The following is a 19,745-nucleotide window of genomic DNA, read 5'->3' as shown; positions in this document are numbered from 1 at the left end:
AAAGGCACTCGACCCGGTTTATTGCCCTCTAGACACTGTCTCAGCGTTCTAGCTCCGTGGTTACTGGTACACTGACAAGTGCCTAGTAGCAAGAAATGGCTCAGGTCGACAGCAGGAGTTTCTGCCATCCCCTAGGCCACACAAAGAGTTAAGGCAAAGTACCAATATTTATTAGGCTAAAACAAACAACTAACATACACAATATACCCATCTCCTTACATATTTCATGACCTTTGTTTGCTACCTTCCCTTGTTCCTGATATCTTGCGGAGGGGGTGGAGGAGCGATCCCTATTCATTAGGGACTGATACAAAAATCTAAAGGTGGGTAAAGAACTGGTTTAAAGGGAGACTACAGTGGGTTATACTAAAAAGTGAACTATCAAGCTGGAAGGGGATTACCTGTGAATCCTCATGAATTGGTCTTGGGACTAATCTTATTTAAGATTTTCATAAATGATCTTAGCATAGAAAGTGGATGTGTGCTAATAAAAATCTATGCCAATATGGAGGAAAGCCAGAATATCATAAAGAAGATGTGGATTACCTTGAAAACCAGACTAACAGAAATGGGATGAAATGTAAGTGCAAAGTAAGAGATCACACACTTAGGGACTAACTACAAGAATTTTTGCTACAAGCTGGGGACTTATCAGTTGAAAGCAACAGAGGAGAAGAAAGACCTGGGTGTACTGGTAGATCACAGGATGACTATGAACCACCAATGTGATGTGGCCATGAAAAAGACTAATGCAACCCTAGAATACATCAGACGAGGTACTTCCAATAGAACCAGGGATGTGGTTTACCATTCTACGAGGCACTGTTGAGACCTCATCTTTGCACCTGTTCCAGTATTCCAGAATGGCTACGAGGATGATCAGAGGAATGGAAAATCTACCTTACAAAAGAAGAATCAAGGAGCTTGGCTTGTTTAGCCTAACAAAATGAAGGCTGAGGGAAGAGATGATTGCTCTCTGTGACAAAACAGCCAAATACCAAGGAGGGAGAGAAGTTATTTAAGTTAAGAGCCAATGTTGATAAGAACAAATGGATATAAACTGGCCATCAACAAGTTTAGGCTTGAAATCAGATGAAGATTTCTATCAGAGGAGTGAAGTTCTGGAACGGCCTTCCAAGGGGAGCAGTGGGGGGGGAACACTTAACTGGCTTCAAGATTGAGCTTGATCAATTTTTGAAAAGGACAGTATGATGAGACTGCATGTGGCTCATTTGTGACTGCTACTAGCAAATATCCCCAACGGCCAGCGATGGGATTCTAGAAGGGGAGGGTTCTGAGTTACTGCAGTGAATTCTTTCCCAGGTGTCTCTCTAGTGAATCTTGCCAACAAGCTCAGGGTCCAGATGATCACCATATTTGGGATCAGGAAGGAATTTCCCCCCAGGGCAGACTGGCATAAACGCCGACGTGCGGGGGTTCACCTTCCTCTGCAGCATGGGGTACAGGTTACTTGTAGATTTCACCTAGAGTAAATGGTGGACTCTCTAACTTGAAGTCTTCAGTAACTCAGCTAGAGGTTATGGATCTATTACAGGGGTCGATGGGTGATGTTTTCTAGCCTGCAACATGGAGGAGGCCAGACAAGATGATTACGATGGTCCCTTCTGGCCTTTAAGTCTATGAGGGCTAAAGGAGACTTTTAGCCAGCTTCCTGATCCTGGGCTGCTTTTGGGGACTGGAAACACTCCTGAAGTAACAGGCAGCCCTGGTGGCCTGTGTAAGTCACAGCAGCCTCCTCAGGCTGCCATATGGGCTGCTGCACTGATGGAATCTCTGCAGCACTCCATGCTGCAGCCACAGCCTACATACGCTGCTCTGGCCCTACACATCACAGCTTGAGTTGGGGTGCACCAAAGATAGCCTATGGCTGCCTTCCGCTGTCCTCTGTGATCCAGGGAAATCCTCTTCTTTAAATTGCTCTGCCCTTATATTTTGCAAAAAGAGGCCACAACAAAGATGGGAATGTTATCCTGAGTCCTCATCTCTAAATATTGCCTTTCCAGAAAAGGTTTGAAATTGACTGAAGTAACAACATGAGGGAAGTTTCTGCTGAGCCTCCCCCTTCTTGAGGAGCAAACAGAAGACTCCAGAATTTCTTTAGCTGTCAGAATTTCCACACCGTTAGTGCCACTAAATTAATTCAAAATTCAGAGTATAATAAGCTTCAGAACATTTTCAAACTTCTTAGTTTAAGTATTTCCTTTAACATTTTGGCTATTCAGAGTTGTCAAACCCTTACAAAAACTTGAAGCATGGCTACAAATGGCAAGCATAAATGGCTGAGTCTTCAGTATGAGTGGGTTCCTTTGTACAATTATTTTTCTGTTGTATGCATTTATAATACCCCTCTCCTCCCTCCCCCCCCCAGCTGAAAATTTAGCCCAGTGACTTAACAGGTCTAAATTGTATAAATATTCAAAATGTAAAATAAGATTTAAAAGTACTTCAGTATCTTTCAGAATGAAAAAGATGCAAGATACATATAATACTGAACTGCATTATAAAGTAGCTTACTTTCTAACAGGAAGTTACTTACTATTGACTGACATGGGTAAAAGCAGCTATCTAACAATATATTTTCAAGTAGATCTTGATCTGAGAGAGAGGAAAATACTGGTTAAATACATTTGTACAATACTGTAAAGTTTGTAGTATAAGTCAATAAAATTCATAACCAAGGCAAAGACTGAAAAATAAATTAACAGATTAAAGACACAGTAAATTGTTAAAATCTGATATTGCTTAAAGTACAAATTTAACGGCAAAAAGTAAAATATCAAGGTAGCTGAATTCAGATCTGCCATTCATGTCAGATTATTATAATTTCAGTGCAAAACATTTTAAAACGTACATTAGGTTTCTTAAATGCTTAAATTTATAAATATATTAAAGTTACATGGGTGTCTTGATCCCTCAAGTATTTCAATATAGCTATTTCTACTTTATAGACTTCCCAATAGTGGCTCCCTAAAGCAAAGATGCCTGTCTGCCATATACACTATTAGTTATAGAAGTGGGGATGGCGTAAGTTCTCTCCCCCTTCTGGAGACATAGGGTGAAATCCCGGCCCCACTGAAGTCAATGGCAAAATTGACATCATTGGCAATGGGGCCAGAATTTCACTCATCTTCTGAGGAACCCTGGAAATGAGAATGGTAGATGACATTCCCAGCTCTAGGACACAGCATTCACTAATGCTGCTTCAGACTTTTTTCTTTCAGAGCACTTACAAGTATTTTCTTCTGAAGAAAATAGGTTTATGTTACTGCACTGTACCTGCATATTACTTTTTAAAAAAACCACACACCTGCCATGGAGAGAATACTTTTCTTGGTACCTTTGACTCAACTAAATCCACAATAGTATTTAGTTATGGAATGGTATGCATGACTATTAAAGACTTCTATGCCCATAAAGGAGAGGCAGCATGAACCAGTGCTCACACTTGTTCAAATGTGTCGCTACTGCAAGGTTGTTTGACATCACTAAATGGCTTCAGACAGCTTTGCCCACTGTTGCACTTGCCCTCATCAGAAAAACAAATGAAAGGACAAGAAAGCCCTGCCTCCTGCTGCTAGATCTATGAACCTCACTTTACACTGGGAAAATTGCTGCACTTGCTAATTTACAATGAAGCAGACTGTTCAGTTCTGGCACCCTTACATTAAGTAATACTTTATTAAAGGATTTTGTTGATACTGTGCCATAATTCATTTATTCACTCTTAAATAACAGGTGTACAGTTGGAAGATTAAAAAGACTTCCTAATGTCTGCTGACATCCCTCCGTTTTTCTTCTATAGAGGTATATTTTTGGGGTGGTGGCAAGGAGAAAAGAGGAAGAGAAGACATTCTCCAAGATACAGTAGTATTCTTAGCTAGTGAGAAGACTATCCAGTCTAGTTTGGAAGCATAAAATGATTCAGCTAAATTGCACTCACAGTATATAAGAGCATGCAGTGACAGATGTCTCAGGAGACAAGTACTCAAGATAATACAACATTTACCTTAAACATACCAAATAAAAAAAAAATCCACCCAAATGCAACCTGTGTCTCGTAACCCAGCATAACCAAAGAGTGAGGAGAATTACTGCTGGGGGATTAAATAATTAATGAGCCATGCATATTTTTAATTTTTTGCGCAGAAAAAAAAGCTTCTGCCAAAACATTGCTATAGTTCCATCTTTTGCCCACCAGAGGGCACTGTGACACAAGAACAGCAGCAGCTCCCAGCAGAAAACTTCAATGGTGCCCTCTTTTGCCCACCAGAGGGTACTGTGGCAATAGAACACAGCAGCAGGTCCCAGTCAACTAGGGAAGAGAAAGATCCTGCCTTCTTCGCAGCGCCTGCCAAGCAAGGTCAGGAGTTGGGGGGCTCATAAGGGCTAGTGGAGGAGGACAAACTGGTGCAGAGGCTGAATGGAATTGGAGGCGCAGGACCACAGGGGGAGGGAGGTACATGGTCACATGGTGATGGGGGAGGGAGTGCAGAGCTACATAGGGCCAGGGAGTGGCTGAGTGGATGCACAGAGACACATGGGGACACAGGGAGGGAGTGCAGGGCCAAATGGTGATGGGGGGAGTGGGTGTCTAAATGGGGGTGGAAGGACATGTGGGGGGGGTGCAAGGACAGATGGGGATGCAGGAACACAAGGGAACAGGGGCAGATATGCCTGACTGAATGGGAGAGACTAGGGGTCAGCCAGGGTCTGCATGGGGGAAGCTCCCTAACAATCCCTCCTCACCCACCCCCGCAAATTTGTTCCATACTTTTCCCGCCCACACCCAACAACCCTCCAGATTTACACCCAGGCTCCTTCCCAGCAATTTACTTCCCTCTCCCTCAGTTCCTCCATTACCCCTAACTCCCCCAAGCCTTTGCACTGCTTCTAAGGGGTGCAGGAAATACGGTTCTGTATTGTAGTTTAAATGAATTATTACTCAGAGTTCTGTATTAATATGCATAGTTAGGAATCTATCTGTCAAAGAACATTTCCTGAATCTTTTTTGTTGTTTGTATTAGACATACTTGCTCACAGGTATTTTGAAATAAATGACCAAAAATAAATGAAACTGGTAAGATTATATTGTGTTATTTTGACAAATAAAATTGGAGAATTTTAAAATATTGTGCTCAGAATTTTTAATTTTTTGGTGCAGAATTCCCCCAGGTGTATAAGAATGGTTTAGAGCCACTGTTTGTTTTGATGAATACCCTTCCCTTGGTTTCAGTAGCAAAGGGACAAGATGAGGTGTAATTATTTTCTCATCTCATAGGTAATGCTGCGAGTATGTCACAGAGGTCACGGATTCCGTGACTTTCCCTGTCCTTCGTGACTTTTGCAGCATTTGGTACTGGCTCACTGGCTGCCCGAGCCAGGCAGCCCTTGGGCCAGCAGCAGCAGTTTGGGTGTATGGGAGGGGGCTCAGGATTAGGGGAAGGGGTTGGGAGCTGCAAGAGGTACTTACCTTGGGGTGGGGAGCTCCTGGTTCCCACTGGCATGGCCCCCCTGCAGCTCCTAGGTCTGAGGGGTCTTCATGCTGCCAGTGCCTGCAAGCCCTACCCCCACAGCTCCCATTGGCAGTGGTTCCCGGTCAATGGGAGCTGCGGTAGCTGGCACTTGTGGCGGGAGCAGCGGAGCCCTGCCCTGGCCCCTGCCTCCGCCACCTAGGAGCTGCAGGGACACAGAGCTGGGTAGGAAGCCCTGCCAGCCCTGCCAAACCCCCACACCCATACCAGCCGTGCACCATGGAAGGTAGGTCTCGAATTAATCTGTTTTATGAATTAAATATTAAGCACTTCAGTAAGTAAGTCATCAATCATTTTGCTTTTGTTTGGCTTCTTCTTCAGGGCCAAAGGCATCTGGTGTCAGATTTGCTGCTTGTCATTTTTTGCTGCTTCAGTGAAAGGTTGGGGGCTAAGTCTCTTCCTTCCATGACTTAATCTACTTGCTAGTCTCCTCCACTGAAATGACTGCAGTTCAGATCTCTGACTCACAAATTAGGACTAGCAGACATGTACTTATTGCAGAAAACAGCACACTATCTTTGGCTTGCATGTTAGTTTGGGCAGAAGTATTGTGCCCAATGCAGGCACAACATCGCTGAAAGCACTGCTATAGCACGTGCACAAATGACTTCAGCTCTATCTTTTTAAAGGGCTTTGCTTGTCTGGGCCAGCTAAGCTCTGCTAACCAGATTGGAAGAGAAGAGGAATTGGCTCCGCCTCTTCTGGATGGATGGCCAAATCCAAGGGGATAAACTTCCTTTACTCCTCTTTTCTACCTTGCCCACTCCATTAACATCCATGCAATTAACCCTTGGTTATACATAAGGCAGTGAAGAACAATTCAGTTTTCTGAATTTTTCAGCAAGCAATTTCCATTGTTAGTAATCTTGAGTGTGCTTAATTTCATATTTAGTGCACAAGACTTTTGAGAAGATTGCCAGAAAATAGCCTTAAGATGTTCTCAGCTATACTATATTTTGTGTTCATTGCATTTTCTGGTGCTCTGTTCCCCTCACCACAAAAAATTATTTTTGTTCCTACATTAGAAGCAACACTGCATCACTAAGAATAGAGAGTAACAGTTTCTTAGCCTTCTTTTAGATTCAGAGCTGGATGAAAGATGCCTATGCTACATCTTTCAGACGCAAAGGTCACAATAGCAGCAGGGAGAAGGAATGCACTTCTATTTCTTCTCAATTTTCTATTGTTTAGCTACTATATCCTCTGAATTTTACTCAATGAAAGTTTCTTAGCATTTGGTCACGAACAATTACTCTTTTCTATTTGATCCAGGGAAACCTGATGTCACCACATATTTTAGGTAGTTCCCATGGATACTAAATGGCTTCTCATTTTTTATACTGACTCACTTTTGTGATGCAATCATACTGAACTAAATCCTGCAAAGTGCTGAGCCTGCCACCATCTACTGTTAAAATCCCACAAAAGATGCTAGTGCTCAGTGTCTCTCCCTCATGAGTGTATTTCTGGAGTGAGTACAGACACAAAATGTAATTCTTTGTCCTTGCAATGGCCAAAAGGTAATGTTTCAGTGGACTAGCATAATAAGGTGGATCAGGTTAATATCTTTTACTTGACCAACTTCTGTTGGTCATTTGTTTGGTCTCTAAAGTTTCTAAAGAAAGATGCCATGTTTGCCAGTTTAGCCATTGTTAATTTTTTCCTCTTTTCTACTCAGTTTTCTTTTGGAAAGATTTCTCTCTTTCCTGGAGTCTAGTTATCTGGGACTTCGGCATTTTAGTTTTTTCAGTCACAGAAAAGGAGTGAAATTACATTTGAAAGTATAATTAGAGGACACAGCAGAAATGTCAGCTGTAAACTGGGAAGTTACTGCTACAAGCCAGCAAACACTGAACAAAACTAGTTGACACTATTTACAAGTGGCCAAACAATATGAATACTTGAACTCCATGTTGGTGAGGATGCAGCATTAATTTATTCTTATGTTTATGAGACTGTCCATTTTATTTTATTTTCCCTCTTACTGACAGGGTGGCTTTGAAGGATTCCTCTAACGAAACAGTCACAGGTCTATTTTTCAGCCTCTATTTTTTAATGCACATTAATTTGATGTAGTGTATTTCAAACTGATAGTTTCTTTAAGCTATTGTCTGTTCTTGGGGCTTGTTACCTTGCATATCTATGAGCATAAGGTAGCAAAACTAGCGAGATCTTGAGCAAGGAGCAGTAGCAATTGTTCAATCAGATGCCGCGCTCTCGGTCTTGCTGGTAGTCTAAAGGTAATCTAGACTAGAGCAGTTCTTCACAGAGCTAGCCAATCAACCTGATATGACTCTTCATCAAGATAAGGAATGTACCCTACCACACTGTTTGATAAGGTTTGGCATATAGTAGCCAGCTGTGTTCTCACAGGGCTAGGTATGATAGAAGGCAGTGTGGAGACAAAGGCGATCTGTAGTCCTGGCCTCCATTCAGTCCCCTCTTCATCCCAGCTCTGCATATTTTGAAGGTCAAATCTCATGCTACTCTCCAGGAGCCAAATCCTGCCCCTTCCTACCACATGGAAGAAGAACCTATAAATCAACTTCTCAGTTCAAAATCAGTGGCCCTATTCCCATGAAGGAATAACAGACGAGGGGAAGAATCAGATTCTTAATTTGGATGACTGATTCAGTTAATAATGGTCAATTTAGCATGTTCAGTTTGCATGGGGAGTAAAAAGTATTTATTTATTTATTTATTGCTGAAATGGACAGAATTCACACTTTTTCCTTTATAGGAAACCAGACCAAAACCTTAAACAATGAAAACTAAGTACTTTGTTTTACGTTGTCTTGCTTTGTAACAAGAATTTGTACAATATTCACAAAAAGTGTACCAGATTTTAAAAAAAGGGTTTCCTCCAAAGCACTTGGACATGGCTGATCAAATATACACATTGGCTCTCTCATAAATACAGCTGCCCACCTTGCTTCCCAATACACTATCTACGACCAGCCATCAATTTCAACAGTCCTTGGTTGCTAGTTAATTTAAAACTAATCTCCACGTAATCCCAGACTCACAGGCTAGCACCCTAACTACTGAACCATCCTTCCTGCCCATCAATAAATATGATCATATCGATATATATGACCTAAATATTTCATGTAGTTTTGCATATTTTCTGCACTGCATCATTTCTGCTAGCAATATAAAGAGTTTCTACTTACATTTCACAGCGCTAAACGCCAGTTCATAGGATGAGCGCTGGGAACATTCATCTTTAAAATCTGGTAGGGATGGCACTAGTTCATTACCATACCTTACCAATATTTTATCCTGAGGCTTTTCATTATGAATGCCTTGGAAAATTTTAGCTGCATTTATGTATACAGAGTCTTGATAGCCATTGTTCTCAATAAGACTTGCACTCTTTTCAACAGGCTCTCTCTCATTTGAAATTGCCATTTCCTTGAAATTTGAAATGTCACTTGACAACATCAAGTTACTTTTGGAACTTGGCATTCTTTCCCTGTTGCTTTGTCAGCACAATAACATTTGACAAATCAGAATCCCACTGTCTCTGCAAAAACAAGAAAAATTTGTATTAAAATTAAGTTAAAAATCAGTTTTCAGTTTCATTAAAGTGTTTCTCTTCATTTTCATGGTTTTTAATGGAAATGCTTAAAAATTTCTGATATAGGCTCCAATTCTGTGCTTAACTTTGACACACACAACTTTATCCAATGTGAAAGTCAAAATGTTATTTCATGTATTTTTTTTAAAATACAAAGTTACTTTTATAAATATATAAATGCAGACAAATTACCTTATAATAACCATGGTTCTTTGAAATATGTTGTCCACATGGATTCCATCATCTACCCTCATTCCTTGCTTCTACAGAGTCCTAATCCTGTTAAATTTGTATTGGTGAAGGAATGGAGAGATGGCTGGGCCCACTCCACCCTTCGCATCCTGGGGTGTGCAAGGGCACTGAGGGAGTAGGTGTGGTCCCTATGGACACTGGTAGCTAAAACGGATCTTGTGTAGCTGTGGCTCATGCACACCCAAGATCTGCTTTAGCTAGCAGTTTCCATAGGGACCACACCTGCACGATAAGGATATGTCTACCCAGCAATGTAAGCCTGGCTCCAGCCTTGGCTCTAGCCTAACCCTGCTTGGTGTGTGGATGCAACTGTGTTAACCTAGGGTTCGAACCTAGGGTCCCAGGACCCTGCAGGGTCCAAACCCTTGTTAAGCTGGGACCTAGGATCTGATCCCTATTGCTTTCTTGTGTGCACGCAGCCCTGGCTTGACTCAGGTCCCAGAAGTTCTCTATATGTATTTCAGAGTTTTTGGGGGCAACTTCCCTAATCCTCCCTATGTCGACAATCTATGCTATAGTCAATGGGAAGCTACACCTCCCCTTTGCAAATGGGAGCAGCTCATACCATGCTTGCAGACCAGTGTTTAGTAGACAATCAGAGAACCTGCAGGGTTTTCAATTGAGACTGATCAGAAGCAGCTTTTTGCAGAGAGCTACTTCCTGGTCACAAGAGCACAGACAGATTTTAGTGCATGCTCCTTGGGTGCCCCTGCACACACAGCCCCAAGGAGGGGGCAGAAAGTGGAGCAGGGATTAAGTAACTGCCCTGCAGGTATGGATAGCAGTAGCACTCCCAGCCCAGCACAGCTGGGGGAAGATGACCCCCAATACTCCAGCTTCTCCTCCTCCCGCAGGGGCACTCCCTCCATCCCCATTCTGCTCACTGGCTCCCCCTGTCCTCCCTAGGGCTGCATGCGCAGGGGGACCTAGGTAGCACGCACTGTCTGAGCGGCAAGTGGGAGTCAGACCCAAAACCTCCCTGCAGCCTCCTACAGCATTGGCTCCAGCTCCTCTTCATAGAGTGCTGAGCTTGCCCAGAGCAGAGAGCAAAGCGACAGGTGAGAGGTGATCCTCAACATTCTGGCAGCCGGGAGCTGTTCCTCTCCCAGCTGTGCTAAGCCAGGAGCTATGCCGCTTTCCCTCCCTACCGGCAACCGCTTGTTCTTACTCTGTTTTCTGCCTCATGCTCCTGGAGCTCCCCACCCTTCCTGGGGCTGCATGTGCAGAGGCAGCCAAGTAGTGTGCACTATGAGGGCAGTGAGTGGGAGCCAGCCTGATAGCTTTCCCACAGCCTCCCAGGTACCCTTTATTCCTGTACACAATTGAGCTCAGAAGCCCTATTCAATCACTTTAATAGAGAGAGACGGGCTGCTTTTCAGTTAATTTCTCTAGTCCAACAGTTATTCTTAGTCCTATTATTTGACTTCTATAACACTAGGACTATCTTATATTTATATTTGTCTGAACTAAGTATTTTCAAGTTTACTGGGGGGGAATGAATTTCTTTCACCAATAAAAGTCTCCTTGTACCATTAAGACTGAGGCTTATATTCCTGGACAAAAGCCACCTCTGTAGCTCCCCAACATGGTGTCTAGCACTACTATCATTTGATATTTTGCTTAGGAGACTGTGTGGGCAGTAATGTTTTCCCACAGTGCAACACATTCATAAGGTTAGAGTGTTGACACAAGGCAGAAGAGGGCGAGGGGAAGAACACCAGGCATTCTGGAATAGGGTTACTTTGACTCAGCTCTGTGCATGGCACTGTAGGTAACAGAGCCCTAGGCTCAAGTCCAAGTCTGAAAATCCTTAACCTAGGGTTAAAAGGCAGTGTAGACAATCAAGCCCACAGTTCCCTGACATGGGTATGCTGACCTGGGAACCACTAATCTGAGACTCACACTGCTGTATAGACATACCTCAGTGACCTTGCACACCCCTATAGGACTGTAGAAGCAGGGAAGGAGGGCAGGTCATGGAATCCATGTGGACAACATATTTCAAAGAACCACAGTTACTATAAGTAACTATTGTTTGAAAGATCATCATCATGGATTCCACTTCTAGTGACTAAGGCTATGTCTACACATACAGCACTGCAGCAGCGCAGCTGCACCACATCTGGTGAAGACACTATATGCCAACAGGAGAGAGCTCTCCCATCAGCAAAAAAAAATCCCACCTCCCAGAACAGCAGAAGCTATGTCAGCAGGAGAACAACACAAGTGCTTATGTTGGTGTAACTTATGTTGCTCCGGGGGGGTATTCAGACATAAGTCACGCCAACATAGACTGCAGCATAGACACAGCCTAACAAGTACCTTGGATGTGGGGTCTAAGAGTCCTATTTAACCAATGATTGTGGGACCAAACCAGACATCCAATCTGGAAGCCTCTATTAAAAAGGTGTGGCCAGAGCTCCATGTGGATGCCCTACAAATTTCAGAAACAGGGGACAGTCTTCAAACAGGCAGAGAGTCTGCCTTCCTTTAGTGGAATGAGTTAATGTGGCTAGGTAGATCTGATTCATAATACATTCTTACACATCTGGAGACTCATTTTGATAACCTCTGAGGATACTGCTTGACGTCACCCTCTCTGTTTAGAGGTTTCTAATTTTTTTTTCTCCTGTAAATGGAAAGATCATGCCCTTACTCAAGTGTGTGAAGCTTAGTTTTGCCAGAGGTTGAGTGTGACTTAGGAAAGGAAACTCTGGGTGAACCTATTGATTTAAGTGAAAATCTGAAGAAAAAAAAAATCATATCCAGGAACTTGATGTGAGGCCTATCAGTCACCATCTCTTTATGGAACACCAAGGTCAACTAGGCATAAGGGCTTGAATTTCCTGTATCCTGTGAGCTGATGTTATAGCTACTAAAGAAGGCAGTATTCATAGGCAAGTGGTAAAAAGAGTGGGTATAAGGGCTCAGAAGGGGGTCTCATTAAGCCAGTTAACACTATGTTGAGATACTAGGAAGAAAGGGAATCTCAGAATAAGGGAAAACATAAATGAGACCTTTGAGGAATTTAGCAACTATACAGTAGAAAAATATGATATGACAGACCCTCAATTGGAGAATTATGCACAGATATTGCTTGTAGGGTTATCTTAGGGAGCTGAAGAATAGTCCTGAATGTTTTAGGGTTAGCAGATAATTCAGAACAACAGAAATGAGTTTTTCCAGGGGAGACAGGTGACACTGTGCCCAAATAGAAAATCTCTTCTATTTTACGGTATAAGTTTCCAGAAAAACTCTTTAGATTATGTATCAAGATGTTCTTGATCTCAGCTGAACAGCTTCTTCCAGTGGCAGTTAACAAATCTGATTGAATGGATGCTGGCTGAATGATGCTTGATCCAGGTGTAAGATCTGACCTTCATTTTGCTAAGTCACATCTGGTAAAACAGGTTGGAAATAAAGCTGATAGCTTCACTAGGTCTGAGTACTAGAGCTGTCTGAACCAGGCTGGGACTACCATGACCATGAAGGCTGAATCTTGACAGAAAGCCCTTAGTCATGGGTGATGGGTATCATAGGCTAGGGGAGGCTGTGCCTCCCCAAATACCCTGGTGTGGCCCCACCCACACTCCACCCCCAGGTCCCCTCCTGCAGTTTCCAGTGCTCTGCCCTGGCCAGCTGGGGCTGGAGCTAGCTGGCCTGCTGCATGGACTCAGGGTGGCTGGCACTAGGGCCACACTGCCCACCTGGCACTCGGACTGTTACCTGGCACATGAGGGCTTGGGGCCACAGTGGAGGTGCTCTGGGCTCCTGGAGGGAGTGGGAAAAGAGAGAGGGAGGGGTGGGACCTTAGGCAGGATAGGGGCCAGGGGCTAGCCTCACCCAACGGCCAGGTCACCGGGCACCCATGCCCTTGGTACTAACAGGACTGGCTAGTAGGCACATGAGTCCCAGTCTGCATAAAATGAGGACAGCGTCTGACAGGGTGCCTAGGCCCAAACCCCTCTCTGAAGCTAAACACAGGACATTTATTATCCTCATCTGTGGGGGAAAAAAAGGATCTTCAAGACCGAGTCTTTCAGTGTCCACTCATGCCTATTAAACTGATGGGAGAGAATTTTAAAACCATGGAAGACGCATAGTGACTAGTGTGATTTGATAACTGCACCAATCCTAGAGACAAACAGCTTCTCAGCACAGCAGTGATGACTATGCTCCTAGGTCCCTTCCAACCCTGATATTCTATGACATAATGCATAACTGTGATGTTTTCTGCTATCACTTGGATCACGGATCCCTGCAACAAGGGGCGGAATGCCATGCGTGCTAGATGACACAGGGCTCAGCTATTTATGTGAAGTTGAGCTTGGGTGGGGAGGGAAGAGTCAGAGACTTTGTGTTGGAAAATGGTAAAAAGTGCTTCTTCTCCTAAATGGGGAACTGATCTTTACCACCATTTTGGCAGGAAGAGGTGCAGCAAAGAAGTACTCTGGTGAAAGAACACTTTCACATGGGCAACAATCTAACAGAGGATTTTCATGGGACCTTCACTTTCATGTCCACATGGTATTTGCTTGGTAGATACAGTAACTCTACACTTAAGGTTGTAGTTATGTTCCTGAAAAATGCTACTTTAAGTGACACAATGTTAGACTAATCCAATTACCCCATAAGTGTGAATGTAAATAGGAGGAGTTAGGTTCCAGGGAATTTTTTTAAGTTTTAAACAAACAATTTAATACAGTACACAGCAATGATGATTGTGAAGCTTGGTTGAGATGGTGGAGTCAGAGGGTGGAACATTTCCCAGAAAATGCCTTACTGCTAAATGATGAACTAGCACTTGGCTGAGCCCTCAAGGGTTAACACGTTGTTAACATAGGCTCACACTCTACAAGGCAGCACGACTGGAGGGAGGAGGAACAGCATGGCAGTGGCTGCAAACATTCCCTGTGGAAACTGAACAGGATGATTAACCCATGCGGAAGGGGGAGGTGTATGTGTGTGTGAGAGAGACAGAGAGACATGCATATTTCCCCTTTAAGTACACTGCCTTTTTAAGTAGATCAACAAATTGAAACAGCAGCTGCTGCCAACAAGCTCCCTCCGTCCTGAGCCCTGTCCAGCCCACGTCCATCCACCGCTGCTGTGGAGATGGGGTACAGGAGCGGTAGGCAGAAGTAGGGGGAGGGGGACACCCTGACATCAGCACCCCTCTTCCCACCGCCCCCTGAACAACAAGCAGGAGGCTCCCCGGAGCAGCTCCAAGGCAGAGGGCAGATGCAGCACATGGCAGTGGGGGGAGGGACAGCTGAACTGCCCGGCAATTGATAGCCTGCTGGGCAACTTCTGCACAGGGAACTTAGGGGAGTTGACTGGGGCCTGGTCCACCCTGGTTTCAAGCCCACACCAGCTAGCTCCAACAGGCGGCTCTTTCTGCAAGCAGTGGACAAAGCAGGCAACTGCCAAATGTTATCAGGGAACATCGTGCAACTTTAAACGAGCACGATCTCTAATTGATCAGTGATGTAACAATGAAACATTAAGTGGGATGACATTGAGGAGTTACTGTATACTGATTGCAATCACTTTGTATAGAGTATAGGTGAAGTCTAGAAGTCTGTCATGCTGTGCAACATTGGTGCAGAACACGATCTACAAATCTCAGACATGCTCTTACAGACATCTCAGGTTGAGCTTGCGGATCATCAAAGAGACTTACTATTGACTATGATTTGGAACTCCTCCCCCCATGATGTGTGCGCTCCTGCTGACCTCATTTCTAACACAGCACCTATGAATGATATACTTTGAGTCAATAAAAGTGTAGATTTCTCTGCTGATCTTGAGCCCCAGTGTGGTACAGAGCTGTCAGATCTCATGAATGGAGTGTTGCCTTTTCGGAAGATATTCACCAGATCAGCCAGTCATCAATGTATGGATATAAATGAATATTGTGCCTTGCTAAATGGGCTTTGATGACCACTAAATGCTTGGTGAATACCACAGGCACTGACTTTCCAAAGTGCCGGAGAGGGGGGGAGCTTGCCCCCCCGCTCTGACCCAGGCCCCGCCCCGCCTCTTCCCATTCCACTTCCTCCCCCAAGCGTGCCATGTCCTAACTCCTCCCCTTTCCCTCCAGAGCCTCCTGCATGTCATGAAACTGCTGACTGCAGCAGGCAGGATATATGGCGAAAGAGGGAAGGTGCTAATTGGTGTGGCGCAGCCCACCACCAGGAAGAAAGCACTGGGGAGGAGGTTCTGATAAGGGGGCTGCCAGTAGAGTTGGCACCTCTGGTGAATACTCAGTGCCAGGGAGAAACCAAAAGGCATTTGGACCCCCTTTAGTATTCTCAAAAACGGGCACCATGAAGCCCACATCACAATGAAAGTGGCCAATGCATATGCTGCCATAGCAGGTGTCTAAAGCAGCCTGCACAAATGTTTGAGACACTAACAACCCTTCAGATGCCAGAGACCTTAGTCCTGCCCTTTCATTTTGTGGTCACTTCTCCATGAATTGTGACACCTTGTCCCCTTTCAGATAGTTATATTTTGATAGAAGTACTTGATAATTCAAAATGTGCATCTGGAAACTTAGGGAAAACCGTCCTGGAAAAAAACCAAAAACAAAACAGGGGAGCTACCCCACCTAGAGTGCTGTATGGTTCTCTTAAATTCTCCCATAACCTGAGCAGGAGAGCTCATCACCAGTATTAGTGAGTGGTACCAAGGGAAAAAAATGTCTCCAGTTGTGTGATCGTGAAATAATCAATACACAGGACATCTTGGATACCAAGAAACTCTGTCCCAGAAACATCTGCATTGTGGAGATAACCTTGGTGCCCTTGACACTGGCTATCCATTCCAAATGTGTCCATATCAATATCAGCCCCAAGGAATCAGTACCAAGAGAACTGAAGACTCAAGTTTCAGGGAATACTTTGAGTACCTGGACACCAGCCAGTGCCAAGACATCAGCTAAAAAAATGGTTTGTGGCCCAGATCTGGTCTGTCTGAACAGCACAAGTAACAACAGTTGATGAGCTTTTTGTGTCTGTCTAGTGAGAACCAGAGAGGCTGTCCTATATCTGGCTCTTCGGGAAAAATGTTCCTTCTTACCCCTTTCTGACAACTGGGTGGAAGAGGTCTGGCTGCTCTCCCAGTCTCAGTATCTGAAGGGTTCCATCTGCTCAATGATGAGTGAGCTCAGTACCTCACAATTCCCAGGAGCATTTGCCAAAGAAGACCGTTCAGGCCTAGTGGGAATCTTCCTCCTCCCCCCTCCCACAGGAGGCTCTCATCAAGCACTCCAGAAGAAAAAATTGAAGGCAGGCCTGCCTCTCTCTTTCTGTGTCATCTTGGACAAACAGCAACAGATCTGTCAAGTATCTGTTAGGAATGTATCCCTCACCAAAGAAATAGAGGCACCTAGAACCCATCATTGTGCGGGACAGCCACCTAGCAAAAGCATTAAGTTTTAAATCCCAAATACTTTGTTTCTGACATAGCAGCTAGGGTTCTAGTACCAGGGGTATCCCATAATTTATCATCTTTTTATGTGCCAGTGAGGGTAAATATAAAGGAATACTATGCTAACCAAGAAATTGCACAGCATGCAGAGTAAGCAGACACTACATGGGTTCTAACCCACTGCCAAACACGGCAAAAAGGAACCAAATGATGGTTGGGCCCACTGTGCCCTTTATGTTCTCGGGTAGATGGTGAAGATGGGCACCGAGACATCTTCGGCACAGGCGCAACCCGAGCAGATGTTGCCAGCCAAAAAGAATCAAATCTTATGCACATGGGGTGCATGCACACCAAGAGTGGAATCTATGTGGACAATCACTTGAAAAAACTCAGGTTTCAAAAAAGGTTATATGACTTCAGTGGGTGTTGAAGGTATTCAAAATAGCATGAACAGCGCTCAGCATTTTGAAGGATTTGGCTTGACTGAATACACTTCTCCATATCATAGAATGGATGTCTTTTGTTCCATAATATAAACAAAGCAGCAATCCATTACTACTTTATACTAAGTCTCTTATTAGTCACACTTATTCTGAGTGCTAAACATTTCATCAAGTACTGTACTTGTCTTTACCCTACTGCATCTCCAGTTATACTATACAGAAAAAGCAGCATTTACAGATGCTGTGTTGGCTGACTGGTATAACAAAGTTTAGCACCATTATTCATAAAGCTATGCTTTTACTAGGAGTTCAGGAGAACAAGTTACCTAGTAAGTACTGCTATATTCTCCAGCAGACTACACAGTACAAGCAATACAGTTATCACAATTACCAGTTATTAGACTTTGTCATAGTCAACATACTATAGCTTTTTTACATGTTAATCTTATAATCAGGAATGCAAAAGACAGTACACAGACATACCCACTAATTTTTTAAAACAAAATTATATCCACCTTTTATCAGCTGTGAATACAGAAGTTAAAGTTCCTGATAGTATAGTTTCTGGTTTCCCAGTTTACTCATCTGTGTACAGGAAAAGAAGAAAAAGATTAGTACAATAAATGAGTTGTAGACCACAAAAGTTGCAGCTCAAAGTTTAGTCATACTTAAGAAATCCATTCCAGTTTTAGAGACCTCAGGTTCCAGCAACATTCCCTACATTTAAAGAGGGAAATACAAATTCTAGAGTGGTCACCTGTTCAAGAGGTCCTCCCCCTTAATTATAGGGTGTATTGCTGAAACTAGTGAACTCCTGAACCAGAATGAATTTTCAAGCATGCTCATAGAATTCCCTTTATTGCCAGTTATATATGTTATTTAATAACCATCTAAATCATAGTACAAGCATTAGTTAACACATTTATGTAACAAATCCAAGAAAAATATTTTGTATGCAGCTCTGTTGAGCTACATTGGTACTGAGGATTTTAGGGAGGTCTCCCTACCATCACTCTTGAGCACATGTCCACCAGTACTAGCCTAAGCACCACAGTGGTGTCTGACCTTGCTCAAAGCAGGTACATACAACAGGGTAGAAAAAGTGTCAGATGTAGCCAGTTAGCACTCCCACCATTTCTAGGCAACAGTGAAAGATTTCTCCGGAATCCCCCAGTGAAGAAAAGCCCAAGGAAGACACAGGCTCGAGGCTAAAATGAGTGAAGCACGTCAGAAGACTGAGCACAGATGGAAAGAGAAACACTATAAAGAACAGGCGGAATTCCCAGTGTCACCATTACAACGCTGCTTACAACCCCACCCCGACCCAGGATTTCCCCTGCTCGCGTCCCCGGGCTTGCGAAGATGCTATGACAACTGGCGAGCAGGCCCCTGTGCAATGCCATCTCCTGGGGTCCGGGGAACGCGCAGCTCCGCCAGGGCATCTGCTTGGCCCAGCAGCAGCAGCAGCAGAGGGACACCGCACTGCCTGCAGGGGCTTGGGGACGAGCGCTAGACACTACCCCGCCTTACGGCGGAACGGCACCGGCAGAAGGGGCGCGCCCTCAAGCCGCAGAGGGGCCCCTCGGCGCCGCAGCCAGGCCGCTGAGACAGGGGTTACGGAAACTCCGACCCGCAGGAGCAGGGCCCCCCAGGGCGAGCGGGCGCAGGGTCCCCGGGCAGCACCTCTGCAGGTGCCCACGGTACAGCGGGTGCCCCCCTACCCGGGCAGGGGGCCGCGGAGTAACAGTCCCGCTACCCCCACAACGGGCGAGGGGAAACCCCGGCAGCTGTAACTGCCGGGGACAGGAGCGGGAGATGCGCTCGCCCGCCCGCCTTCCCTTACCCGCCTCACCGCGCTCCCCACGCAGCTGCCTGGGAGCAGCCTTCACCCCGCCTGCCACAAATCTCTGCCGCGGCGAGTCTCCCTCGTCCGGGCGGGGCGGACCCGCCCATAGGCCCCACCTGTTGCCGGCGCAGAGACTGGGGACAGGGGACCCAGCTCCAAGGACCGTTTTATTTAAATTCAGACTCTACCATTCTCTTCTCTCCCATGGGGTGGGGGGAAGGAAGGTGCGGCTGACGTCGCAACTACCCCCTTCGGAACGGAGCTGGGGCTGCCTCCGCGGAAAGTGTTTCTGCCCCTTCGCGCCCCCCCTTTCTGCGATCCCTTGGTAGAGTCCGGATGGTGGTTCTCTAGAAGAGCGGGGCGGCTCAGTGGGAGTCTGGGGTAGTATTGGGCCCGTTCACTGCTAAAGGATTTCCCCGCTCCCCAAGGGGAGGACCCACAGAACCCACTGATTACGGGGGGCGACAATTAATTAGGAGTCAGGGGTTTGAGGGTGTTTTTCTGCTCCCAGTGGAGAGGCTGGCTTGGGCCCTTCCCCGTTTTTGGGCCTGGGGTCTGGGCTCTGGGCTGCTCTTTCCAGGGAGCGCATCTGTCAGCAACTGGAGGCTGGGCCCCCTTCTTCTGAGGCGCTCCAAGCG

The 19,745-nt window shown here is 45.0% G+C and overlaps 1 protein-coding gene across 2 annotated transcripts in view; it reads right to left on the bottom strand.

Annotated features, from left to right (window-relative positions):
- The window catches only part of NSUN7 (NOP2/Sun RNA methyltransferase family member 7), a 70,564-nt gene extending 51,393 nt beyond the window's left edge, over window positions 1-19,171 (bottom strand). Inside the window, exons 1-4 of one of the 2 annotated variants that reach the window (XM_030565436.1) lie at window positions 19,114-19,171; window positions 17,777-17,846; window positions 8,726-9,078; window positions 2,558-2,616 (exon numbers count right to left, since the gene is read on the bottom strand). In XM_030565436.1, coding sequence (XP_030421296.1) covers window positions 2,558-2,616; window positions 8,726-9,020 — 354 coding nt within the window. In that variant the 5' untranslated portion in view covers window positions 9,021-9,078; window positions 17,777-17,846; window positions 19,114-19,171. Of the gene's footprint in view, window positions 1-2,557; window positions 2,617-8,725; window positions 9,079-17,776; window positions 17,847-19,104 lie in introns of both variants that reach the window. The other variant, XM_030565434.1, reaches the window with a different exon arrangement.
- Window positions 19,172-19,745: the final 574 nt, after the last annotated feature.

Source organism: Gopherus evgoodei, chromosome 5, assembly GCF_007399415.2.
Source record: "Gopherus evgoodei ecotype Sinaloan lineage chromosome 5, rGopEvg1_v1.p, whole genome shotgun sequence".
NCBI lineage: Eukaryota > Metazoa > Chordata > Testudines > Testudinidae > Gopherus > Gopherus evgoodei.
Note: the sequence above shows the minus strand (reverse complement) of the source record. Positions and strands in the feature narration are given on the sequence as shown.